Source organism: Castanea sativa, chromosome 2 (genome assembly GCF_040712315.1).
Source record: "Castanea sativa cultivar Marrone di Chiusa Pesio chromosome 2, ASM4071231v1".
In the NCBI taxonomy this organism is placed as follows: Eukaryota; Viridiplantae; Streptophyta; class Magnoliopsida; order Fagales; family Fagaceae; genus Castanea; species Castanea sativa.
In genome coordinates, this window is record NC_134014.1 from 54,232,631 (window position 1) to 54,254,958 (window position 22,328).

General features: G+C 33.4%; 2 protein-coding genes across 6 annotated transcripts; both read right to left on the reverse strand.

Moving 5' to 3' along the window:
• Positions 1 to 1,992: 1,992 nt before the first annotated feature.
• On the reverse strand, positions 1,993 to 3,893 carry LOC142624600 (polyphenol oxidase, chloroplastic-like). The gene has a single exon (XM_075798245.1). The coding sequence runs from the start codon at positions 3,870 to 3,872 to the stop codon at positions 2,079 to 2,081; it is 1,794 nt and encodes a 597-aa protein (XP_075654360.1). The 5' UTR covers positions 3,873 to 3,893; the 3' UTR covers positions 1,993 to 2,078.
• Positions 3,894 to 10,398: 6,505 nt separating this feature from the next.
• Positions 10,399 to 21,468, reverse strand: LOC142623736 (putative DNA (cytosine-5)-methyltransferase CMT1). Of its 5 annotated transcripts, none has more exons than XR_012842211.1 (21): positions 21,224 to 21,467; positions 21,093 to 21,121; positions 20,898 to 21,003; positions 17,217 to 17,324; positions 16,990 to 17,109; positions 16,790 to 16,889; positions 16,472 to 16,677; positions 16,317 to 16,382; positions 15,931 to 16,197; positions 15,551 to 15,609; positions 15,384 to 15,450; positions 14,928 to 15,257; positions 14,672 to 14,740; positions 14,511 to 14,597; positions 14,332 to 14,419; positions 12,305 to 12,426; positions 12,114 to 12,207; positions 11,946 to 11,995; positions 11,783 to 11,852; positions 11,577 to 11,680; positions 10,399 to 10,915 (listed from the first exon to the last, which is right to left on the reverse strand). XR_012842211.1 is itself a non-coding variant. In XM_075797193.1 (21 exons), exons 1-21 carry the CDS (start codon positions 21,395 to 21,397, stop codon positions 10,756 to 10,758), a joined length of 2,487 nt encoding a protein of 828 aa, XP_075653308.1. In that variant the 5' UTR covers positions 21,398 to 21,463; the 3' UTR covers positions 10,399 to 10,755. The 5 variants fall into 5 exon arrangements, 3 of the variants coding, with proteins under 3 accessions (XP_075653308.1, XP_075653309.1, XP_075653310.1); XM_075797193.1 differs by having other exon boundaries at positions 12,103 to 12,207; positions 21,224 to 21,463; XM_075797194.1 differs by lacking the exon at positions 16,317 to 16,382 and having other exon boundaries at positions 12,103 to 12,207; positions 21,224 to 21,464.
• Positions 21,469 to 22,328: the final 860 nt, after the last annotated feature.

The following is a 22,328-nucleotide window of genomic DNA, read 5'->3' on the forward strand; positions in this document are numbered from 1 at the left end:
ATATGGGCTAACCAATATGCTATGAACAGCTATATTATTTTATTGATCATGAGAGAATAATTTTGTTTAAATGCATTATAAAGAGTTAAAAGTTCTCATGAAAAGAAGTTTCTAATGAAAAGGAAAGTCGTTCTTCAAAGATAAAAGTTTTTGAAGTTCTGTTGTACTTTAAAGATAAAGAATCTGATGAAAAGGTTTTAGTGTTTTATAAAGATAAAGCCTCTAATGAAAGTATAAGTTCATGTTAAAAAATTATTAGATATCTATTCTTTATAAAACTTTAAGTTTTATAATTATGAAAGTTATAATATTTTAAGAGGAAAAGTTTATAAAAAAAAGTCTTCTTATTCGTCAAGATGTTTCTAATTTAAAATAAAGTTATCAATTAACTAATTTAAGTCAAAATGATTAATTTGTAATAAGACTATATATATATATATATATATATATATATATATATATATATGATTTTTAAACGATCAATATTATATTTGATAACTTTGTAAGAAATAAAAGAAATTCAGCTTGAAAGGTTTTGGTAATATTATTCTGATAAGAAAAATGAGAACAATTATTTTTCTATGAAAAACGTATAAGTTATTATTATGAATAGAAAAGATGTTTTCTTATCTGAATAATCATAAAATGAAATTATTTGATTTAAATGCATTCTTGTGAAATTCTTGTGTATCTTACTCTTACTGAACTATGTAGCTTAAACCTTCCACTCTTTCAATTAACAGGTTTTATTTTGGAGCAGAGGGAGCCTTAGTCGAGTTTTGGAAGGAACTGGTTTTAGTTTTAAAAGTATAGATCCCAAACTAGCAATTTTATGTTTAGCTTTGCAGTATTGTGTATTTTAGGATCTAATGAAGGTTGTGTACCTTAAAGTATTAAGAGATGTATTATGTGAAATTCAGAATTTGAATAACTGGTGGATTATGTTATTCTTTGAGTACAGTGTAGATGCTCTGAATATCAAGTGATAAGTTATATCAAGAAATAAAACAAAAACAAAAATGAAAAGAAAAAGGGAAGTTTTTGTAAAAGTTTTAGTTTATTCTTGTTAATACCAAGTTTAAGCTTGATATTAACATGCCGGTCATTGTCACAAATCTAGGTATTGGGTTTGGGACGTGACAGGTCACCACTCCCCAAAATTCACTATTATCAATCACAAGCAGTTACAAGTATAAAGAATCTTTCCAAACCCTTTGCCCTATCCCGAAATACTAACATACAGTTGAACATTTACCTCAATACCCAATTGGACTTGTATTGTAGTGGCAATCTTTCCGTTCAATGCATGAATCTCAGTACGTGACTAGCTCCACAACAACCCTTTGATTGATGTAATTGATTTGCAACAGGTTCACATAGAAACACCAATATGAGCTTCAATGATGGTGTGAGAGACTTTGCTTGGTTTCAAAACCCAAAAGCGTACAAGAAAGGCAACAATAACTCTTTCTTCTGTAAGAGGAGATTAAGGTTTCAAAAAGAAAACTTATGAAACTCTCTAGGGTTAGATTTTTTTTTTTTCCTACCTCCTTGTTTAAATAAGAGCTCAATGGGCTCTCCTATTCCAAATAGGTATACACAAACCTTGGGTTTTCCTAGTCCAACAAGGATTATACAAACCCATAAACAAATAACCTTCGTAAAATAAAACGTTTCTAGCTATATTCTGAATCCCGTAGTCTCGACAGATTCGGTATGTATCGAGCTTCTGTTGAGCTTTCACTTTAAATCTCGATAGAAGTCCTTTCTGTCAAGATTGCTGTCGAAGCTTTAATTAACAATTTTTTCTTCACTTGTTTCTTGGTCAAATCTTCGTAGCTTTAACACTTAACTTGAACACTTGTTTCTTAAAGCATTTTGTCAAAAAATTAGTCAATTATATAAAATATGACCCTAACAGTTATGTCAGGACAATGGCAAAAGAATGGCTTTTATGGAGTTTTGGATTTGTTTGTTATACTCATAATTCTCTTTTGCTTAATGAAAATTGATGTTTATTCACCAAAAAGGACAATGGCAAAATAAAGAACACAACAATTATTGTTCAAATTTCAAGCTCAAGAAAGATGATCAATCTTGATTCCACCAATGGTGGCAAGCCCTTTCCCATACCTTGGCACCAAGGTCACAATCACAGTGTCATCATCTTCAGCTTCCAAGTCCTCCAACAAGTCAGTGATTCCAAGTGTCAAGGAAGTGTTCATCTTCTTCCTATGCTTGTGTTTATGTGGCACGTTCACAAAGCTCCCTGCAAACTCGGTCTTGTCTGGTCCACTAGGCGAGTCGTCCTCATCATTGATATAAACATCAAACTTCACAGCCGCATCTCTATCAAACTCAATCCCTTCAATCACCAACACTTCCTCCTCATCGTCCTTTTCTTTTTTACTCCTCGATTTCTTGGGTCTAGGCACCACAGTACTTATCACCGAGTCCAAAACAATTGGAAACTTAATTGCCGATGTTTCAGCAGCAAGTGCTACATCCTTGTGTCCTAGATGAAAGAACTTAGCTACTCTCTTGAGCTTTGATTTACGTGGGGTTGGCTTAGATTGTAGCCATGGAATATCCACATCTTGATAAACGTATCCCAGGTTAGTAGTCTCGAGGCAATCCTTAACCTTAACACGAACTGGCTGTGCATTTTCATCATAGAACAAAAACTCAGCGTTTAACCAATCTGGGTCCGTGTAATCTGTTCGTTTCCCTCCTAATGTTTTCCATACGGCCCACATTCGATCAACATTGGAGTGGTGAGCGAAAAAGATTGGATCTCTAGCGGCAGAGTAGAAGTTGCCCATGTCTTCCAAATTAGGCTGACTTGTGTCACCGCACCAAATGTGTACAGGACCATGAGGAATGTTCTCAATCGCACCAGCACCTGGATCAGCCTCATCCCCAGCACGATAAGCGCTACCAAGGAATAGCGTAGCGTTCTTGCCATTGGATACCATTTGACGATACATGATGTTGAGATTACTAGAGAGTTGGTCTTGATTCGTAGTTGACACGTCGGTACCATTGTAATCAAGGTCGAGTAGGGTCGGTGGCTGATGATTAGCATTGCGTAGACTATCATAGAGTGGTGATTTGGGGTCAGCAAATATGGCTGGCAACTGCATTCCAGGAGGGGAATCCCAGTTCCAGAATGGCAACGCAAAGGTGGGATCATCAATTAATTTTCCCAAGATTTTTTCGTAGAAGTACAAGTAGTAACGATGGAAGGGAAAGAAGAGCCATGAATTATGTACTTGGAGTTCAAGGTTTGGAAAACCGACTTGGTGGTGTGCCCCATCACAATAGGCACAGTGAACATTAGCTTGTTGCATGAAACTACGTGGGTCATCGGCTGGCAGGGCTTTCATGAGCTCAATGGCTTTAGAATATTTGGCTATGTATTCTTTGTCAGCCAAATGAGCTGCAGGTCTAACACGCAAGGGGGAGTTTTGGGCAGGTAGCTTAAAGTCTAATATATTTGTGGATGGTGGTGGGCAACAATTGGTTGGTTTTGCTCCTGCAGGCAACTCAGCCTTGCCACATTTAGTTAGGTCCGGGGCGGTCACTGGAGCCGCCATTGCAAAAGGGTCATTGTAAAGACTGGCAGCTCCATACAGGCCTCCTAGACCAATGAGTACATCTCTCCTCTCAAATTTCCCTAGAGGAGTTTGTCCATCTTTGGAGTTTTGGTCACCCTTTGTGGCTTTGCATGCCACTCTAGGAACAAGCTTAAGGTGATGATTTTGCTTTCCAACTTTTGAAACATTGGTTTTTCTGGGAAAGAATGGACTGAGAGAGGAATGGGGAGGAATGCCAGTGGTCTTGGTGAGGGGTGGTTGAGAGAGAGAAGCCATTGGGTGGTTTTGGTGTAAAGGTGTTTAAGAGTCTTAGTTTTATAATAGAAACTATGTAGGACTTTTCTTAATGTTCATGCGTGTTGTTGTCAACTTGTTACTTAATCTATTCTATATTGACAAAATCAATAACCACCACCACGTGAGAAATGAATTGCGGAATTTCCAATGAGGAATATATTTTTGCCTAGTTGCGTATTTAATACTAATAATACTTTTAGATGTCCAACCACGCAAGGTTGCAAACTAGGGTAGTAAACTTGAAAAAGAATGAAGATGAATTTAATTTGGTTACTCTCATTGACCATGAGAACAACTTATGCATGCATCTAATATTGGTTCAAGATGAGCAAAAGCTTCGTTGTAAAACATTCAATTACAAAAGTCCAAGGAAATGGAGGTAGAGATTCAGCTAGAGTTTCTTGGAACTAGAATCTTGTGTGATTATTTCAATGAAGTAGTTTGTTCTACCAAATCCAATAGCTAGGTTAGTAGCCTTGGATAAGTTTTCTAATTGCCAAAATAAAGAATTGCTTTATGAATGATAACACTGACTACTAACTAATTCACTAGACCTCGGATCTTTCGTATCTTCATGTAAGGGGGATTATGGGCTTTTTATTACTTAAATAACATAACAGTATATTCAATGAGAATAATCCACTTGCAACTTAAAGGTGAAATAACATTTTGATGTGGTGTTTGGTATAGGGTAATATTTTAGGATTCCTAAGAATGTTTAAAGATTTGATTGCAAATCACACTAGGGAATCTGATGCTAGGAGAATCTCAATTCTCCTTTTAACTCCCTTAAATAGGAATGTAGATTCCCTTTAAAACAAGTGGGTATGCAGAACCCAAGCTTAAAAGAAATTGTATTTTTTTATAAATTGACAATTTTAACCCCTTTTCATTATTATTTAAGCAATTAAGATAAAATGTAAAACAAATCATTAATATATTTTCCTTTGTCTTTATCTTTTCCCGTCAAAACAACATTATCTCTTCCCGTCAAAACAAAATAAATAGGATAGACAACTCTGTAGATATATAGACTATAATTTTAATAAATTTGTTATAATTTATAGTTTATATTTTGTTTTTTATTCTTTATTTAGAGGAAGTTTTTTTTTTTTTAAGACTTATATTGGATTTACAATATAAGAATAGTTACATTCTTAGGCATCAAGATTGCAAGGGATCATATTCTCTCAAGAATCTGAATGCCAAAAATAACGTGGATTCCCCATATATTACGTGTCTAGCATATATTAAAACAAAAAAATGAGTGAACTAAATGAAATGCATAAGAGCAAAGTTTCTCATAGATTGATTCGAAACTGAACTTTTTTTTCCCACATAATATTGAAACCTATTATCAAATTCCTCCAGTATCAAGTTTCTATAAGTTTAAGGTTACATTTAGAAACTTGAATTGGATTTGGATTTTAAATCAATAGATTTAAAATGAGTTGATTTACAATCCATTGATCTTAGATATTATTTTAAATTCAAGGATTTTATTAAATTCAAATCCAAGATCTTTTTAAACTATCTAAATAAGGTATTTTAATAACTCAAATTCAAATTCACATGCCCAAATCCTCCTATGCAAATGCCCTTTGTAAAGAAGTAGATGACCTCCTTATGTGTAATAAACCCAAGGCCAATAATGGGATTCAATGTTCACTAAAAAAATAAAATAAAGGAGGATTCAAATTTCAAATGGTACAAAAGAATAATTTTGAATATATATGCTGAACCCTGTTCCGATAAATTTACTTCCTTAATTAAATGGAAAACCATGTGAATGGGCAAGTTGTTTTTTGATAAGCATGCTGGCCACGTTGTTAGTCTGACATTTTCTTTTTGGGGTTATCCGGCCCGCAAGAACTGCAATCTTGCTCCCCCCTATGACTATTAGTTAGTTGAACTAACGTTCCAATGCCAAAAAAGTCGGTGTTTATCTTTAATATAAATTGATTTTATGAATTTCTTATTCATATTTTTCTTGACTAATTGGCACGACCTCCATCGAAAACAGGAAGTTGGACATTACCATTCAATCCCAATTCCCAAGTACTAACTAAGAATTTCATTGGAGAGAAAATTCAAATTAGTTTGGTCAATGAAGCTATCCAATATAGAAAAAAGCCTATCTACCCCAATCTCTGATCAAGCTTACTTATTGCAATCAAGAAATATTAACTTGCAAAGGTTGACAAGCAATCGGAGTCACAAGAAGCTTATCTTGGGGAGTAAGAATCAACATCACCGTCTATGTTTGTCCATTCAACTTGCTTATTTATTACAATTCGTCCAAATATAATAATGAGCTAATGGAATCATAAAGTTAGCATTTAAAATGTGCAAATTTTCTTTGAATGTTGAATTTTGAGCTATGCTTGTTTTCAGTATATCCCATTTCATTTTATTATTACACGTATAATAGCAATTTGATCATGAACCCCTTGTATCATGAAACAAAGACTAGTAGAAAGGAATTGCACATGCTATATAATAACTAGGAATTTATAGCTCAATGTTGGGAAAAGTAAAAGAAAAAAAAAACACAAAGCAATGTTCAAGTGTATATAATAGAAGTGATTCTGTTAATCTTCTTTATCAAAGAAAAGTTATTCTCAGGGAAAAATGTCAACAAAAACTTATTTCTCTCGGTAGGTTAATTACTCTCTTTTTTTATATGAAGTAGGTTAATTACTTTGTTCTTCTGATTGATTTTTTCTTTTCTCTTTATAGTTATTTTTTGTGTGCAAATTGGTCTCTACTATTGTTGCTGTAGTTGGCTGCATACACTTAAATTTATTGAACATGACCCATACTCCAAGTGAGTGCCTAATTTTTCTTTCTATAATTCTAAAGGGATTTAAGTTCTAGACATTTATGGGTTTTGATGGCATGAGTTATTTTCAATTTACATTCCACACCAAAAGCATTCCAATTTTGTTAGCAAAGTTCTGCCCCCTTTGCCTTTTTTACTAAAATCTTTTTGTTGAACAAAATATACTCTACAAAATTTAGTAGTTTCATATTGCCATCCTTTTGGTATTCTTCATAAAATGGTTGTTCTTACATTCCAATTTTCTTTGCCATTAATTTATCCAACTTCAGTTACTACCTCTCTCTCTCTCCTCTTCTCTTCATCAAAGTTAAACCCCCCAAATGAGATTGCCAAAAAATAGGGCAGATAATCACCACTCAGGAAGAAGGAGAACAAGAACTAGACGGCTAAAAAAAACTGTCACAGATACAAAAGAAGCAATCTTCAATGGAAGATCAACTTTATAGGTCGCATGTTTAATGAAATTTCTCTGAGATAGGTGATTTGTAATCCTTTGATTCATTTTTTTCTCATTTAGATTCAATCCCACTCTGTCTCTTACTATCTCTCTCCTTCCCCAATCTTATTATTATTTATTCCCTCTCTCTATTTCTCTCCTTTTACCTCTCTCTCTCTCTCTCTCTCTCTCTCTCTCTCTCTCTCTCTCTCTCTCTCTCTCTCTCTCTCTCTCTCTCTCTCTTTCTCTCTCTCTCTCTCTTTTTAAGATTAATGAAAACCCTGAGCCTTTGGCAAGTCCATTGGTTTAAGCCCCCACTTGGGTCACAAACCCACATAATTAAGCTCAACTAAATAGTAATACATTTACTTGATAACAGTCATTGTGATACAACACATTTGGGTGGCTTTGATTTTTATCTTCTAATTCATAATAAATTGAAAATTTGCAGTGTTTTAAATATGTTCTTTTGGAATTTTGATTATATGTTATTGACTTATTATTGCATGCCAAATGTTCATCAAAAATTTCTTTTTGATGTGATGTGAAATTTCATATTTTATATTTTATATGAGCTACGTTCCTCCCATTTTATGATCAATATTTAAGGTTGACTCTTTTGAAAATTATTTTTTGGTTGGAACAAAGATTATGGTGGTTCAATTCAACTTATATCAAAGTCTTTTGACTAAATGGGTAAAAGGGATTTGGCTAATTGGTGAAAGGCATTTTTCCGCATTAAATTAGCCAAACAACTCAAATTTGTTCCTCAAAAAAAAAAAAAAAACTCAAATATTTGGCATGGCTTTATTACTTTAAATGTTTAAGATAGATTCAATGCAAAATTAATGCAGAATTGTAACGCTTAAATTCAATGGATTGGTTAATTTGATATTTTGTCTCTACACATTTTTCCAATCAATACATTCTCTTCATCAAACTTTTTTGGCATTAAACTTACAGGAAAATTTTAGAAGGGAAGGAAGAAGAGGTGGTGGAGGAACTTTTTGAGATACCATGGATGTTGTGGAGTTAAAAAAATTAATGACTTTTCGAATAGTAGTACAAACTGCCTGCTGTGATGGCCAAAGAGGCCATATGTTTCGCTGCAAGACTACTAGACCTATAACAATCTAATTGCACATAAGAATCCACCAATCAAGCATAAAAACAACCTCCCCAAGAGATGTCTTTCATGATAAATTTTGATGGAGCAATTTTTAAAGAACAATGCACATTGGGAGCAAGAGTTTTTATTCGAGATGATAATAGGTACCTCATTGCAACATTGAGTTGCAAAGAGAGCAATTATGGATTAGGAGGAGGTAGAACTAGCAGCAGTTGGCTAGGCCGCTAGGCCTCTAGGCTATTAATTTTGCAATTGAGATAGGTGCAAGAGATATCATCTTAGAGGGAGATTTAGCAAATGTGATTGACAAGCTAGGATCCGAGGAGGAAGATAGTTCATGTTGGGAGCTGTGGTGGAGGAAGCAATACTAAGAATGAATCTGTTCAAGCCATGGAAGGTAAGCTATTCTAGGTGAGAGGTGAATCAGCATGCATATGTATTGGTATGGCTTGCTTATTGATTGGCTAAACGTTGATGTAATGAATATGAATAATATTTAATACAAGTTATCTTTGATTAGTCTAAGGGGGGGAAAAAAAGAATTTTATACAAGTTATCTTTGATTAGTCTAAGGGGGAAAAAAAAGAGAGACCAATACCCCAACATACTATCTCTCTCTAAAATGCTTCCAAAGAAGAAAAGTTTCAGTTGCTCCATATACTCTATGGTGGTTTTGATATATGATTCTATTTGTTCCACTTTGTATGTCATTTGTTTTGACTCTTTTTTTTTCAATATTATTATTGCTACATTTTCATTGATTTGTTTTTTTTATACTCCATGGGCAAATGCACTTCCACTATGGACCCTTATGATCACTATTACATTTGTAGAAGTTTTTATGTCAACATCAATTTCCTGTCATTAGATTTGATCCATATATTACACCCTAACTGTGTAATAATTCTAATAAATTTATCACAAAAATAGGTAGGAAGAAAATTATTAATCTATTGTCAACATGACCTTGGTTCATTTACAATTCTAATAGATAATACCTATTGCATTGAGTGTTTTTATTCTGTCATGAAGTAATAGTTAATAAATTTGTTTTGAAAATTTACTGATTTTATCAAAAAAAAATTTATAACTTCAATTATATATTTTTCCCTAGAGGATATTAAAAATAAGCAAATATGGGGCTTAACAGTTTCAAATTAGTTTTTTACTTTTCTTATATTATTTACCGCATGTAAGGAAATAATCAATGAAGTAGGAGCCTATGTTGCAAAAAATATTTGTGTCATGTATTTTTCACCCACATATACACATAGATTAGGCTAAAGTAAAAATTCTATTTTGTATTCAAAAAAAAAAAAAAAAAAAAAGAACAACATTCTCTTTATTTAGCCTTCAAGGCTGCCATTTTAGTTTGAGTAAACTTAACAATTTAAAATATGATCATTAGGTTCATATTCTTTTGTATATTAACCTGAACAAATTATATTTACTCTATTTTTAGTAACATGTAATGTTTTTGAAACTAATTCCTCAAACATTAAATCACATAATGAGTACTATACATGGTCTTGAAGATAATTTCTTATAAAATATTTTAAAATAAATTAATACCGAACCTACGCATCGCACGGGAACATTGACTAGTATATCTAAAAGCTTAAGCGTAGCAATTATTGTTGCTACGCTCCCATTGTGCCACATCATCCACTTATTTTCTGTGCATGAAAAGTTGCCAATTTGACTACAAGACCCTTAGCTTGAGAAATTAAATTTAAACTAAACATCAAAGGTAATTTTGGAAATAAAGAAAAATGACATCAAAGAGTTGATAATATGTTCTAAATATATGCATCACCAAAACCGAGATCTTAACAATATTGTTCTTAGTTTTCACAATTGAAAACAAGTTCCATGAGTTTATCTAATATTTAATTGTTGTGTAAGGTTGGAATTATGAGCTTAATCAAGCCTCTTTAACAAAGCAAATATTGCAGAGTTTTTGTTTTATTATATATGTTAGAATCAGTAGCGCATATTCTTAAAAGGGAGGCTGATTTGGCACCAGCTTAGTTTCTTCAGTACTGTGCTGGACTTCAAATTTTCATTTTCTACTTAACAGTTTTCCAGCAATCAAAACAGAAATAAAAACTAGAGTAACTTCTCATCAAATAAAATTACCCAAAATGGGGAAAAAATACAATACATGATGCAAAGAAACCTACTTAAACAAAGGGAAGCAAATAACTCATGATCATTATCAAAGTGAAAAAAAAATCCTCTTTTTATTCTTTCTGAAAAAAAAGGAATCTGTACCCCTGTACTCATGTTTATAGCCATATTTCAAGCTAAAATGAAGCAATTCATTCCGTTAATAGGTAGAACCATATGTCAGCTGGGAGAAACCTTGTGCTATATGAATGGCAGATAAATATGTTAAAAAATGGCTGGAGATTAAATCTGCAATCCTTTCAACAACCTTAATTGAGAGATCTCCTTATGTTTGTGCCAAAGATGACCGAGCAAGACAATTGGGGAACTTCAGAGGAACAGTTGTTACCGGCTGGTCATTAGATAATCCTTGGCAAGCCAAACCAAATGTGTATCCTAGTGCAAGGGCAACAGGAAAAGCTACAGCATTCCCAACTTGTATGTACCTGAAAAATAGAAATGGTAAAGACTAGCAAGAGAAAGAACAAAAACTTTGTTGGAAAGTATATTTCACTTTCCACGTCAGTGAAGACCAGATCCAGGCATTGATTGCCAGAGAAAATCGTGGGATTGAGACAAATATGCAAATTCAAATTCACGTTATTTTTCACTTTTGTATCTAATCCCGTTATAAATGTGGGGTTCCCTTGTAATGTGTTACCAATCAAGTGAATTCGAAATGTAATCTTTTCCGTTCTTTCTTCCTCATATTTTCTTTATGTTACATACTATTTCAGATTTTCACAACACAAACATTCAGAGTGATGAAGATAATGATAGCAGAGTATAGGAAAAACATTAATGAAAAACAAAATATCTTAAGAGTAAAACTCTGGCAAAGGCAATAAGAGACCTCAAAATCTTAAAGCACTAGAACATCTAATGATCTCAACAAACAAAGATATATTATCTAATAATTCCCAAAGCTTATTCCAAAATAAAACTAAATTAAAAAATGAGAATAAAAACTGCAGCATTTTCCCTTGCTGAATCCTGAACCAGAGGCAGATAACCAAGCCCAGCTTAGGAGAGAATAATACTGCACAAGATACCAAAACTTCCCTATCCTTGTATACCAGGTAGAAATTTAGAGCATATTAAATATACCTCTCTTTGACAGGCCCAGAAAGTTGATAACAATCAGGGAATCCTTGTAGTCTAGCATTTTCACGTATTGTCAGCACTCGATCTTGCAAAGGGTGAAGAAGAGTCTACCAAAATAATGAGTATGAGCAAAGAGATTTCATAAAAATGGAGACACGCACACCCGCTCACCCAAAAAAATATGATATATATATTAAGAGATGAAAAACCTTCTTGTGAGGTTCTGCCCTTGTCACAACTGTTGGGACAATTTCATCCCACCATAAACGACCAAATGGCCTGAATTCCAGTTCATTTATAAGAAATTTATAAATTAATATAAAGAGTGAAATTCAGAATTTATATAAAAAAACAACAAAAAAATGCATTTACTTTGTTGATATCCCACGCCCTTGGACAAAGCTCATAGCATATTCAGGGACCTGTATATATTAATACAAATTAGAGAAAATTTCAGGTTGGAGGTGAGATTTGAGCGTGGAAAGGGAGGGTAATGTGACAAAGAAGATGACTATGAAAAATTTATTACCAGAGGTTTACCAGAAGGAAGCATCACTCTTTCCATTGACGGATCCCATTCAACCTTATTATCTGGACCAACCAACACACCAGGTAGGTCCCTAAAATTTGCACCCTAGGAGAAAACGAGTACAATGATTGAAGGCACTCAAACAATATGCATTGGAAGCATGTTTTTAATTAAAACAAAAAGCTTTAAGCAATGAATCAACCTTCTTCTTTGGAATAAGGCAAACTCTATCCAAATCATCTTTGCTCAACTTCAAAGGTCGATGATCATACAGCATCGAAGTTTGTGGTACACTTTGAACGTCAGCCATGTAACTCACGATATCTTAGATCAGAGAAATTTATAATCAAACCACATTCATACTCCAAACTAAGTAGATAAGAGACAGAACAATAAATAAACTATAAAGCATGCTATTTACTATCCATGAATTTATACTGATAGATAAATAAATGTGAATTAGTTTCACATAGTTTCTGATAATTATGACATTCAAAACATCAATAACCACCATGAGGGAGATACCATCACTGCAATCAACCATAAGGAAAAGCCATAGCAAAAGGCTGAAACAAAGAAAATCTGAAAATAGGGAAAAAGAATTTGCAACTAACTATTCTTATTTCAAAGGCATGGTATGGTTATCATTCCAGTAGGCAAATAGGGAGTAAAAAAAAAGAGTCTGAAACAACCAGCCAGAAAAAACTACTCTAAGGCATGGTATGGTTATCATTCCAGCAGGCAAATAGGGAGTAAAAAAAAGAGAGTCTGGAAGAACCAGCCAGAAAAAACTACTCTGCCAAAGAATTTATGCATGAATAGTTTTCACAAATATCTGGACAATGATGCTGGAAATTACAAGGGGGAGAAGGACAAGAGATCGTGCATGGGAGAGAGCATAAGTTTTGTCACCGCATCTTTTGCATGAACCAAAATAACTACAGAATCAACAAATTTTTGAACCACAGAGCTGGTTAGTGTTTATTACACATAAGATTTTTGCTGCATTCCAGCTACTATAATATATTATAAAGAGCTATGTAGCACCGGACATGGCTAAAATTGCCAAATACCTACCTGTGTGGGTAGCCAGTGCAACTTAGGTGTTTAATTTATTTGAACTCTTCACTTGTACTTTAAATAACATTTCAGCCGTGTCACTGTACTTCTTTGCTATTTATTATTGCCTTTAAATTAATTTTACATATGTTTTCAAGAATTTTATTGTTGTTACTTAATTTTTAAACCTAAAATAAACATATTACGTCTAAAAATATTAATTAATTATTTAATTAATTAATTGCCGTACCCTAGACATGTCATACCTAGTTTTTCCAGAAATGTAGTACTCCCGTAGTCATAGCAATATTGTACCCTTACCCGTGTAAATACCGTGCAACTTAGGCAAAGAGAAACCAAAGCAAGATTACGAAAAAAAAAATCCAAAAAATTATTTTATTGGTTACATTTAGACAAGTAAATGCAATATAACTAGCTCGAGTAGAATAGAACAAAACATTGGGTTTAAGCTAGAAAGCACGGACACAGCTGGGAGGGTGCCGCACTCGAGTCCGACGCGGTTGCCCGCGCGTCGGTGCCGCGTCTGATTTTTTTTTTCTTTTTCTTTTTTCACGGATTCCGCCGACTCGGCTTGATTCGCACCGAACCGGGCAAATTCGGCCAGAATCGGGCCGTATCGGCCACCGACCGAAATGGCTGAAATAGGCCAAAATCAACTTTGAATCTCGCCAGAACAGCCGAAATCGACTTTGAATGAGGCCCAAACACCCTAAATCTGTCCTTCCTCAATTTATTTTGAATATTTGTTGCCTCTTTTTGGTTTTGTGTTTTGTTTTGTGTTTCTTGCCTTCTTCTTTCTTTGTTTTGTGAATCAAGGCATAATAATATGTTTTTTAAGAATATTTTAATTGTAAAAATATATAGAAAGTATAAATAAAAATATTTTTAATAATTTTTTAATTGCCAAGTCCCACCGCACCCTCACCCACCTTTTTCAAAAATTGCCGAGTCCCGCACCCACACCCGAGTCCCAAAACGCACCCGTGTTTCATAGGGTTTAAGTCATAAATAATGTTATCAACCAAAAAGACTATTTTATACACAATCCATTATTGGCCCATGACTGGATAGTAAAGTGACAATGACAAAGTAAAATATCCATTTAAAATAGGACTTGTCTATGTCAAAGCATAAGAATTTCAAGCTCACCATTTCTTTTCAATCTAATATATCTTTGGAACTCTGTACGAGCTGTTGTACCATACTTCCTTATATCCTCACTTTCATCATTTGTGACCTAGAAAGATGGGAAGAAAAATCAATATAAAGTACATAAAATAACAACATATATGAATAAATGATTAACAGAATAACAGAATAACACGTACAGGTGGCAGATCAGATATTGCATTCTCAAGACAAAGAGCCTCTTGCAGCATACAATGCTCATCAATAACAGAACCAACATGTATTTCCTGAGATTATGACAAACTCTGTAATTATTTACCAGAGCTGAGAATACAAAGGCAAATAGAAATACCAAACTCACCTCAAATTCATTTGGAATGAATTTTCTTGCATTGACCTTATGAGTTGGCAACGGATATTGAGGCAATTTCTAAACAATGAAAAATGATCATTAAAATCAAATATCTTATGATTTAATGATACAAATGATACACATCACATCCAAATTAATTTGTTAAGAATCCATAGCCAACCCCAGAATTTAGGACTAAGGCTTTGTTGTTGTTGTTTCTATATCTTACGATTTAATGATATAAAAATATTTATATATTTACTACCTCTGTAGGACAAGCACCCCACAAGAACACCCGCATCCGAAATTGTGGCAAACCATAAGATCCTGCAGCCATCATACCCAACCTTGCTTGATAATTCATGGAAACAAGACGTCCTATGGCGTAACGCCCCAAAAATCCACCTGCAAACTTCAATATATCAACAACATTCTCCATCAAAACATATCTTGGCTTCAAGTGCTCAATGATATCCATGAACACCAGCAACTGACGGTTCTTCACATCATCTAAGGGAGCCTCTTGATTTCTAAAGCGGTTAAAACCACTTACTCCTTGACAAGGAGGGCCCCCACAAATGAAGTCAACATCACCCTGCATAAACAACCAAAAGTTAGTAACCTCATAAGTATATGGATGAAAATTATAAAGTTGACTACCACAAAAATGAAAATGCAAGCTAACAAAGATAAATTATAAATGAAGGAGAAAATAACTTACAGGAAGTGGCAATATTTTTGACTTATACCCTTTCATCACAAATTCTTTCAGTTTTTCTTTGCATTGGCTGGTGGAAATATAAGTGAATTTATAAATAACAAAAGTAGAAAAAATAAATTTAGCAAAACGATAATGATAATGATGGTGATGGTAAGCAAATGCACTACCTTAAGCCCTCAATAGGCTCCCAAGTGTCCTCACTAGAACCATAACCCTTCCAACGAACCTGAAGTATTTCGTACATAAATGATAATTATTGATATATAAATGAACCCAAATTTTGCCAAACAAAGTTGCCTGTTAACATAAAGTAAGCAATCCTTGCAGATACGGGAAATTGAGCAGCAAGCCTTACAAGCAAAAGGACTGATTTCTGTGGCAGTTATATCTAATATTTAGCCTCCTAATTTATTAGTTATTAAAACATTATGGAGAACAAAGAAAAAAGAAACAGTCATTAAAATTTGTTAAATACAAGATACATAGCCGTGAAACTAATCAAGTATATGTCATGTATGCCTTTCAACAAATTTGAGGTTTACCATACCTTAAAGTATAATCCAGGTTTCTTTATCTTATTGGGATCACCATAGCAGACAGCTAATAAATTTTGCACTTCAAAGTCCACATCTGGAACCATAGAGCCTTCATCACCATCATCATCCTCCTCTTCATCATTATCATTGTCATCAGCCCTTTCTAGATCAAAATTCTGTTCTGGTAACTGATCTGATCCAAACAATGAGAAATCCTCGCACAGCTTTGTCCATGCTTTCAATAAAGCTAAAAAGTCTTCTGCTGCTTCATTTCTCACCTGATCAGCAGTTACAAAATATATATATATATATATATATATATATATATATATATATATTTCAATTCACAAAGAAATAGATAAAAATATAAAGAACAAGAAAGAATACTAAGTATTACCTCGGTTTTAGCGTGATTCAACCTCAAACTTTCACAAGCATGAGGGTTTATGTCAACAGCCCACCTCTTTATAGCCATATACAGACTTTTAGTGTTAATGAGCATGAATGAATAAAATAAAATCAATATAATCCAAATGTTTCTTGAAAACTTACAGGGAGAAGTTTAACGCCTGATATAACTGCACCTATACTAAGACCTGTAGACATGGCACCACAACCAGAGTACAGATCCAATAAAGTCATCTCTGTCTTTTTCGACTCTTCAATGGCAACAATAGCATCACCAATTGGGTGGTTTGACTTGATATCACTCAAAATTGATGATCTACTCCTCTCCGTTTTACACTGCTCTAAGTTATCTAAGTGAGCAATCTAAATAAGTTAGTAAAAATCAAATTTCATTAAGAATAAAAATTATTGCTCTTTCAACTAATAATAAATAAAAAATGACCCAAAATAGTAATAAATTACCAGTTACAATTTTTGCAAAAGTCAGATATGATAATGAGTATTTCATATCATAATAAAGGTCGCAAGGAGGGATTGTTTTCTCCTTAGTAACCAAGTCAACCTGTACGAAACTTAAATTGGATCATAAACTTTTTAACAAACATGCACAGGTTAACAGCTATTGTAGGAAAACAACTATGGTAGTTAATAAGCACCCTTACATTTGGGGAAACTAGAGCAATTTTCACTTTAGAGACGATGCAATTTAATGGATTTTCATCCTTTATATCGGATAAAAACACTCTTCTTTTGTCAATAAGTTCTGCATGGTCCTTGATAACCTATAAGCATCCAACATTTAAAGATTAATGAACTAGATAAATCCCACCCCTAAAAAGAAAAAAACATAGATATATTATATGAAATAGACAAGTAGAGTTTATCTTACAGTGTCTTCTGCCCTATAAAACCATTGAGCAGTAAAATATAGTTCTCTGTCAATTCCCTCAAACAGCTCTATAATTCTTGCAATATAATTAGGCTTTCCATCTTCAGCCTAAAAGCAGTAAAACCAACATATAAGCAAATAAATGATAGAAAGTAGAGACTGATGGGAAATTCAAACAACCAATTTTCAAGTATTCCATAGAATTTTGCATCATCAGAAGTTGACCATTGAGATGGAGTTATATCATCTACATTCCTATAACCTTTTATTTTTAATTACCTCCATTGATTTCTCTTTATTAATTCCCCGCTTGATTGCTAAGAAATCTCAAAAATAAATACTTAGATCTTAGAATAAAAAGAATCTCATTGATTTCACTTATGCTATTTTCATCATTAGAACTTAAATGTAGAAAGAAAGAGGAAAACAAACCTCAACCAATTTTAATCGAGAATTCTCTGTACATGTATTAAGCATTAATGCAGGATCTTCTTTTACAAGGTATCAAGTTAATTGAAACTTTTGTGATTAACTTTAAGTTTTGTGTTCCTAGAATTTCTTTGCAACCAAACAGAGTTTGAACCATTTGTTTAATTTTTTGATAAGTAATCTACTAATATCAACCCTTCTTTTGGGTGGCCCATAAATGTCAATTTACAATCAAAGGTATACATGCAATTCAAAAGTTACACTAAATCATAAATTAAGTCAAAACATACTGAAATTATGGGACAAAACTCATAATCTCATATAAATCAATTTAATGCAACACCGTATCTCCATATGGTAATTGAAGCCAAACAAGAGCAAACCAAATGCAATTCATTCCTCCCTTTGAAAGGAATGGCAGCTCACTCAATCTTATCTCCTTTGTGTGCCAAGCCTATTGTAGTTTTACATATTTCTATGAATTCCATCAACATCCATTACCCATCTTCAAAACAATATACACAACCTAGCACCAAAATGCTCATTAAAAATACCATTATCATGCAACAATTTCAACAGCAGGATGAAAAAAATAAAGTTGGATCCCCCCTAGACCCATATCAAATCATTTCAAAAAACCCTAAAATAGGCCATTTAACATCACATCCAAGCTTCCAAGACATAAATCATTGCAATAATTCACCGAAAGTTCAAATAAAGTGAAAAACATTATTTGGTAGCACAAAATTTTGGCTACAGGTTTTCACCACCAAGGCCAAGCCTCCCAAGGACATCCAAACCCTAAATTTCAACATCCAATCACCCCTAGATCATCAATACCCATCTACTCCAAGTTTCCATTTTTTGCAATGAGTAATTTCATTTATCAAAAGAGAATAGAATACAATTGAACCAACAAACAACAAAAGCAACACAAGTAGAAAAGATTGCTGCAAACTTATCCTAATTTAGCCATTAGCCAAGCAATCTAGCACAAAGTAACCTTATTCCTTGCATAATATCGGACCAACTAGTTAGGCTCTTCCTGAAAAAACACAATCTCAAAACTTGCTGTCCAATTCCTTTAGTGAAATGTTAGTCAAAAATAAATTATCTCTACACTCTATCTTTTCTTGGCAAAATACATATATTTAATTTCCATTAGAGTCCCACTTAGCTAGCCTATCTGATTTGGTTAAGCTATACTTAACAGACAGCCTGCTTATAGGTGTCGAGGAATAGCATAAAAAAAAAAGATCATTCTTCACCATTCAACAAGTATTCGTCGGGTTCAAAACTCATTCCAAGCTAAATTACCAATGAAATATTGGAGAAGAAATCTAATGAACTGTCATTTCCCCCAAAGTTGCTCGATGCTAAGATATGCACCTTGCATAGTGACTAGACTTTTAGTCATCAACATCACAAATCATTAAAGTGCATTTGGATGAAACTTTTTGCAAAATACTTTATTGGCTTATTTGCTGAAATTTGATTATAGTATAGTTGTACCTATAAAAAGTGAAACTTTAAAAAGTTGTACATAAGCAAAATAGCTATAAAAAATAAAAAAATAAAAAAAAAATAATGCCAAACAAACTCTAAATCATTTGCAAAATGTTAGGAATGCTATAAACATATGAATAATAATTATTGTATTGAGATTTAGTTAGTTAGTTATGATTCTAAGCATGTTAATTACATTTAGCATATGCTGAAACTATTAATGCACAAGGAGAATAATAGAACCAATAGGATGAGGCCATGTAGGCCAATGAGATTAGAGCTAGTCTCCTATATATACATTATTGTAATTCAACATTAGATATCAATTGAAGAATAAACCAATTTCTTAGTGCATTAGTGCCTCTCTCTCTCTCTCTCTCTCTCTCTCTCTCTCTCTCTTTATGAAGGGTGACTACCTCAAATTAAGTCAATTTCTCTAAAATTCTCATCAATCCCCTTATAATTCCTATCCAATCCCATTAAGAACTACCAAGTTCCTAACATTTAGTATCAGAGTCAACCACCACCACTAGTAATCGGGCATAGCTCATTGAATACGAGATCAAATAAGTTGCGGTTTTGTGGTCGGACCTTGAAAGGGGCGACCTAGAGGCTAGATTAAAATAACTAATAGGTGAGTAGAGCCGCCAAAAGAAAAAGGGCTACCATCGGGTTAGTGTCGTTAAAGTGAGCCATCATGGATGTCAGCTACGAAAAATGGTGGTATGTTATGATCCTAGTATCCCACATGGATTAAGTGTAAGCTTAACCATGTGTTTATAAGCTCTTGGACACCCTCCCCTTGCAAACCGGTTTTCAAGGGTGAGTTCTACACATGGGTTCCTAACACAAAACATATAAAACATATATGAGATAGCTGCACCTTAGCGCTCTTTGCATGGAATTCAAGCTTTTTTTGACCAAACATGAGATATTTCTCATGTGTCAATAGCTGCCAAACAGTTCAAAACATAAACCCAATTCACTATTTCATAAGCTCTGCATCAAGTTTACCTTAATGGTGCATTTAGCATGACAAGAATCTCTGTGGAAATTCTTTGGCACTTCTTGTGCAAGCAATAAGTTCTCTCCAAAGTTCAATGTTGTTAAAAGCGCACTTAAAGCTAAAATTTCAAAGTCCCAAGATTTAAGCACTTCACTTGGCCAAAGTAAAATTTAGTCATTTTATTATGAATGGATTCACTTGGCCAAAGCAAAGCTCATCCAATGAATGAGGCACCCTTCTCTGGTGCTTTTTGAAGAAGCACAAAACACGTGTACGAACGCTTTTTAGCACAAAAAAAAAATATATGAATCATAAAAAATTACTACTCAATCTTGACAAAGATGACATTTACCATTGATTAGTTATACAAATATATTCCTAAGTTACTATACTAGACAACAATTTTTTTGTTTACATGTCAAAAGACATGAACAGGGATAATTTACTATTCTTTTGCTTTTTGGTCTTTGCCTTTGGGCACACAAGAATTATAAAAAATGTTATGTTTAAACTCTAAATTATAAGAAATTGAACTAGTTGGCATAATAATGTGCAAGTGATATTATAGTCATCAAGATCCAATCCTATTCAAGACCTAAGTCTTTCATATAACTCCAATCAAGGTTTATTGTATCTAATCATACTTGAAGTGCAAGTAAAGTAATCTTAATCTTATTCTTAGTCTTTCATCACATGACTATGTTTTATCTATTCTAATACAAACAAAATCATCCATATACCTGAACATAAGCATCATCATTAAGATTATAAATAGAGCCATCTATCATAGCTTGAGTATAGTGGCATCTTGCTTGCAAAACCTCCTTCTCTTCACTCTTTGATCCCCTACACCAATGTCACCAACCAAAAATGTTTAAACCCTTAACAATCCCATCAAATCATTCAAAATCTTCTTAACAAAGAAAGAAACTCACTCTTCTTTGCTCCCTGCTACCTCCACTCTCTTCATCAAAAATAGAAAACAACACATTAAGAAAAAAAGAACAAAAAACGAAGATTTTGAAAGCAATGAGGCTAGTAGTGAAAGGGGAAAGGGAGAAGCCACCTTTGATTGGTAGCGGTGGGGCCATCTGTCACTGGCTTCGGCGGTGGAAAGGGATTTTCCGACGAAACAAACGTCGGAATTTGTTGTGTCGCGGTTTGCATTTTTTCTCCGCTTAGTCGGTACCAAAGGAGAAATCAATTCTTCGTTCTCACGTTCTTTGGATTTCTTCGCCATTTGAGGACTTCAGAGAGTTGAGAGAGAGAGAGAGTCTGGCTGAGTAGAGAGAAGAAGCAAAAAGTAAAAACTGAAAAGAGGTGGAAATTGGGATGGGTATTTTTTGAAATTTAAGCGGGCTTTTCAAATTTTTTATTAGTTTTTTTTTTAACTTTTCTTGAATTGGGCGGGAGCAGAGTTCCGGGAATTCGGGGTTCAGTTATGGTGCACGACCAACCAATTATGTTGTGCCACGCGTGAGAGTTTCTTTTAAATTCTTTATCTCTCCTTTTTCAATATTTTTTTTAGGAAAAATTTTGCTGACACACCAGAATTACTCTTTTTTTTAGACCAAATTAATGTAAAACAGCGAAAACTAAATTGACAAGTAGGTAATATATTTCATGAATTCATCAGCTAACGTAAAATTCACTTGTAATATTAGTTCTTTTTTGAAAGTAATGAGGATAATTTTGACCCAAAGAAAAATATAAAAGTGGATAGTCAAATGTCTCTTTTTTCAATTACATAAATCAATCTCATGCAGTATAAGAGATTTAAGATTTTTTGTTCCAGTTCATTATGTTATATTCTATTTTGGAAAATGTTAACAAGTAGCGTGCAATGCTTGTTAAGATTTTTCAAATTGGGTCTTGCTTAATTAAAATGAAAAAAGTTATTAAAAAAATGGTCAAAAAGATTTTTAAAAAACTTACTAAAAAATTATCAAAAACTGAAAAAGTAAAATAAATGCTATAAAAAACTGCAAAAGATTGTTGTTAACGGACAACTTACGGTACCTGTTAACACAACGTTTCTATTTTAAATAAATAATTGTTTGACCGTCGAAGTAGTGAATGTTGTGGTAATCATAAGTTAAAACTATGGATTTTTATTTTATTTTTTGAGAAACGGGATATGAAGTTAAAGTGTCTTATAGACAAAAAATGTA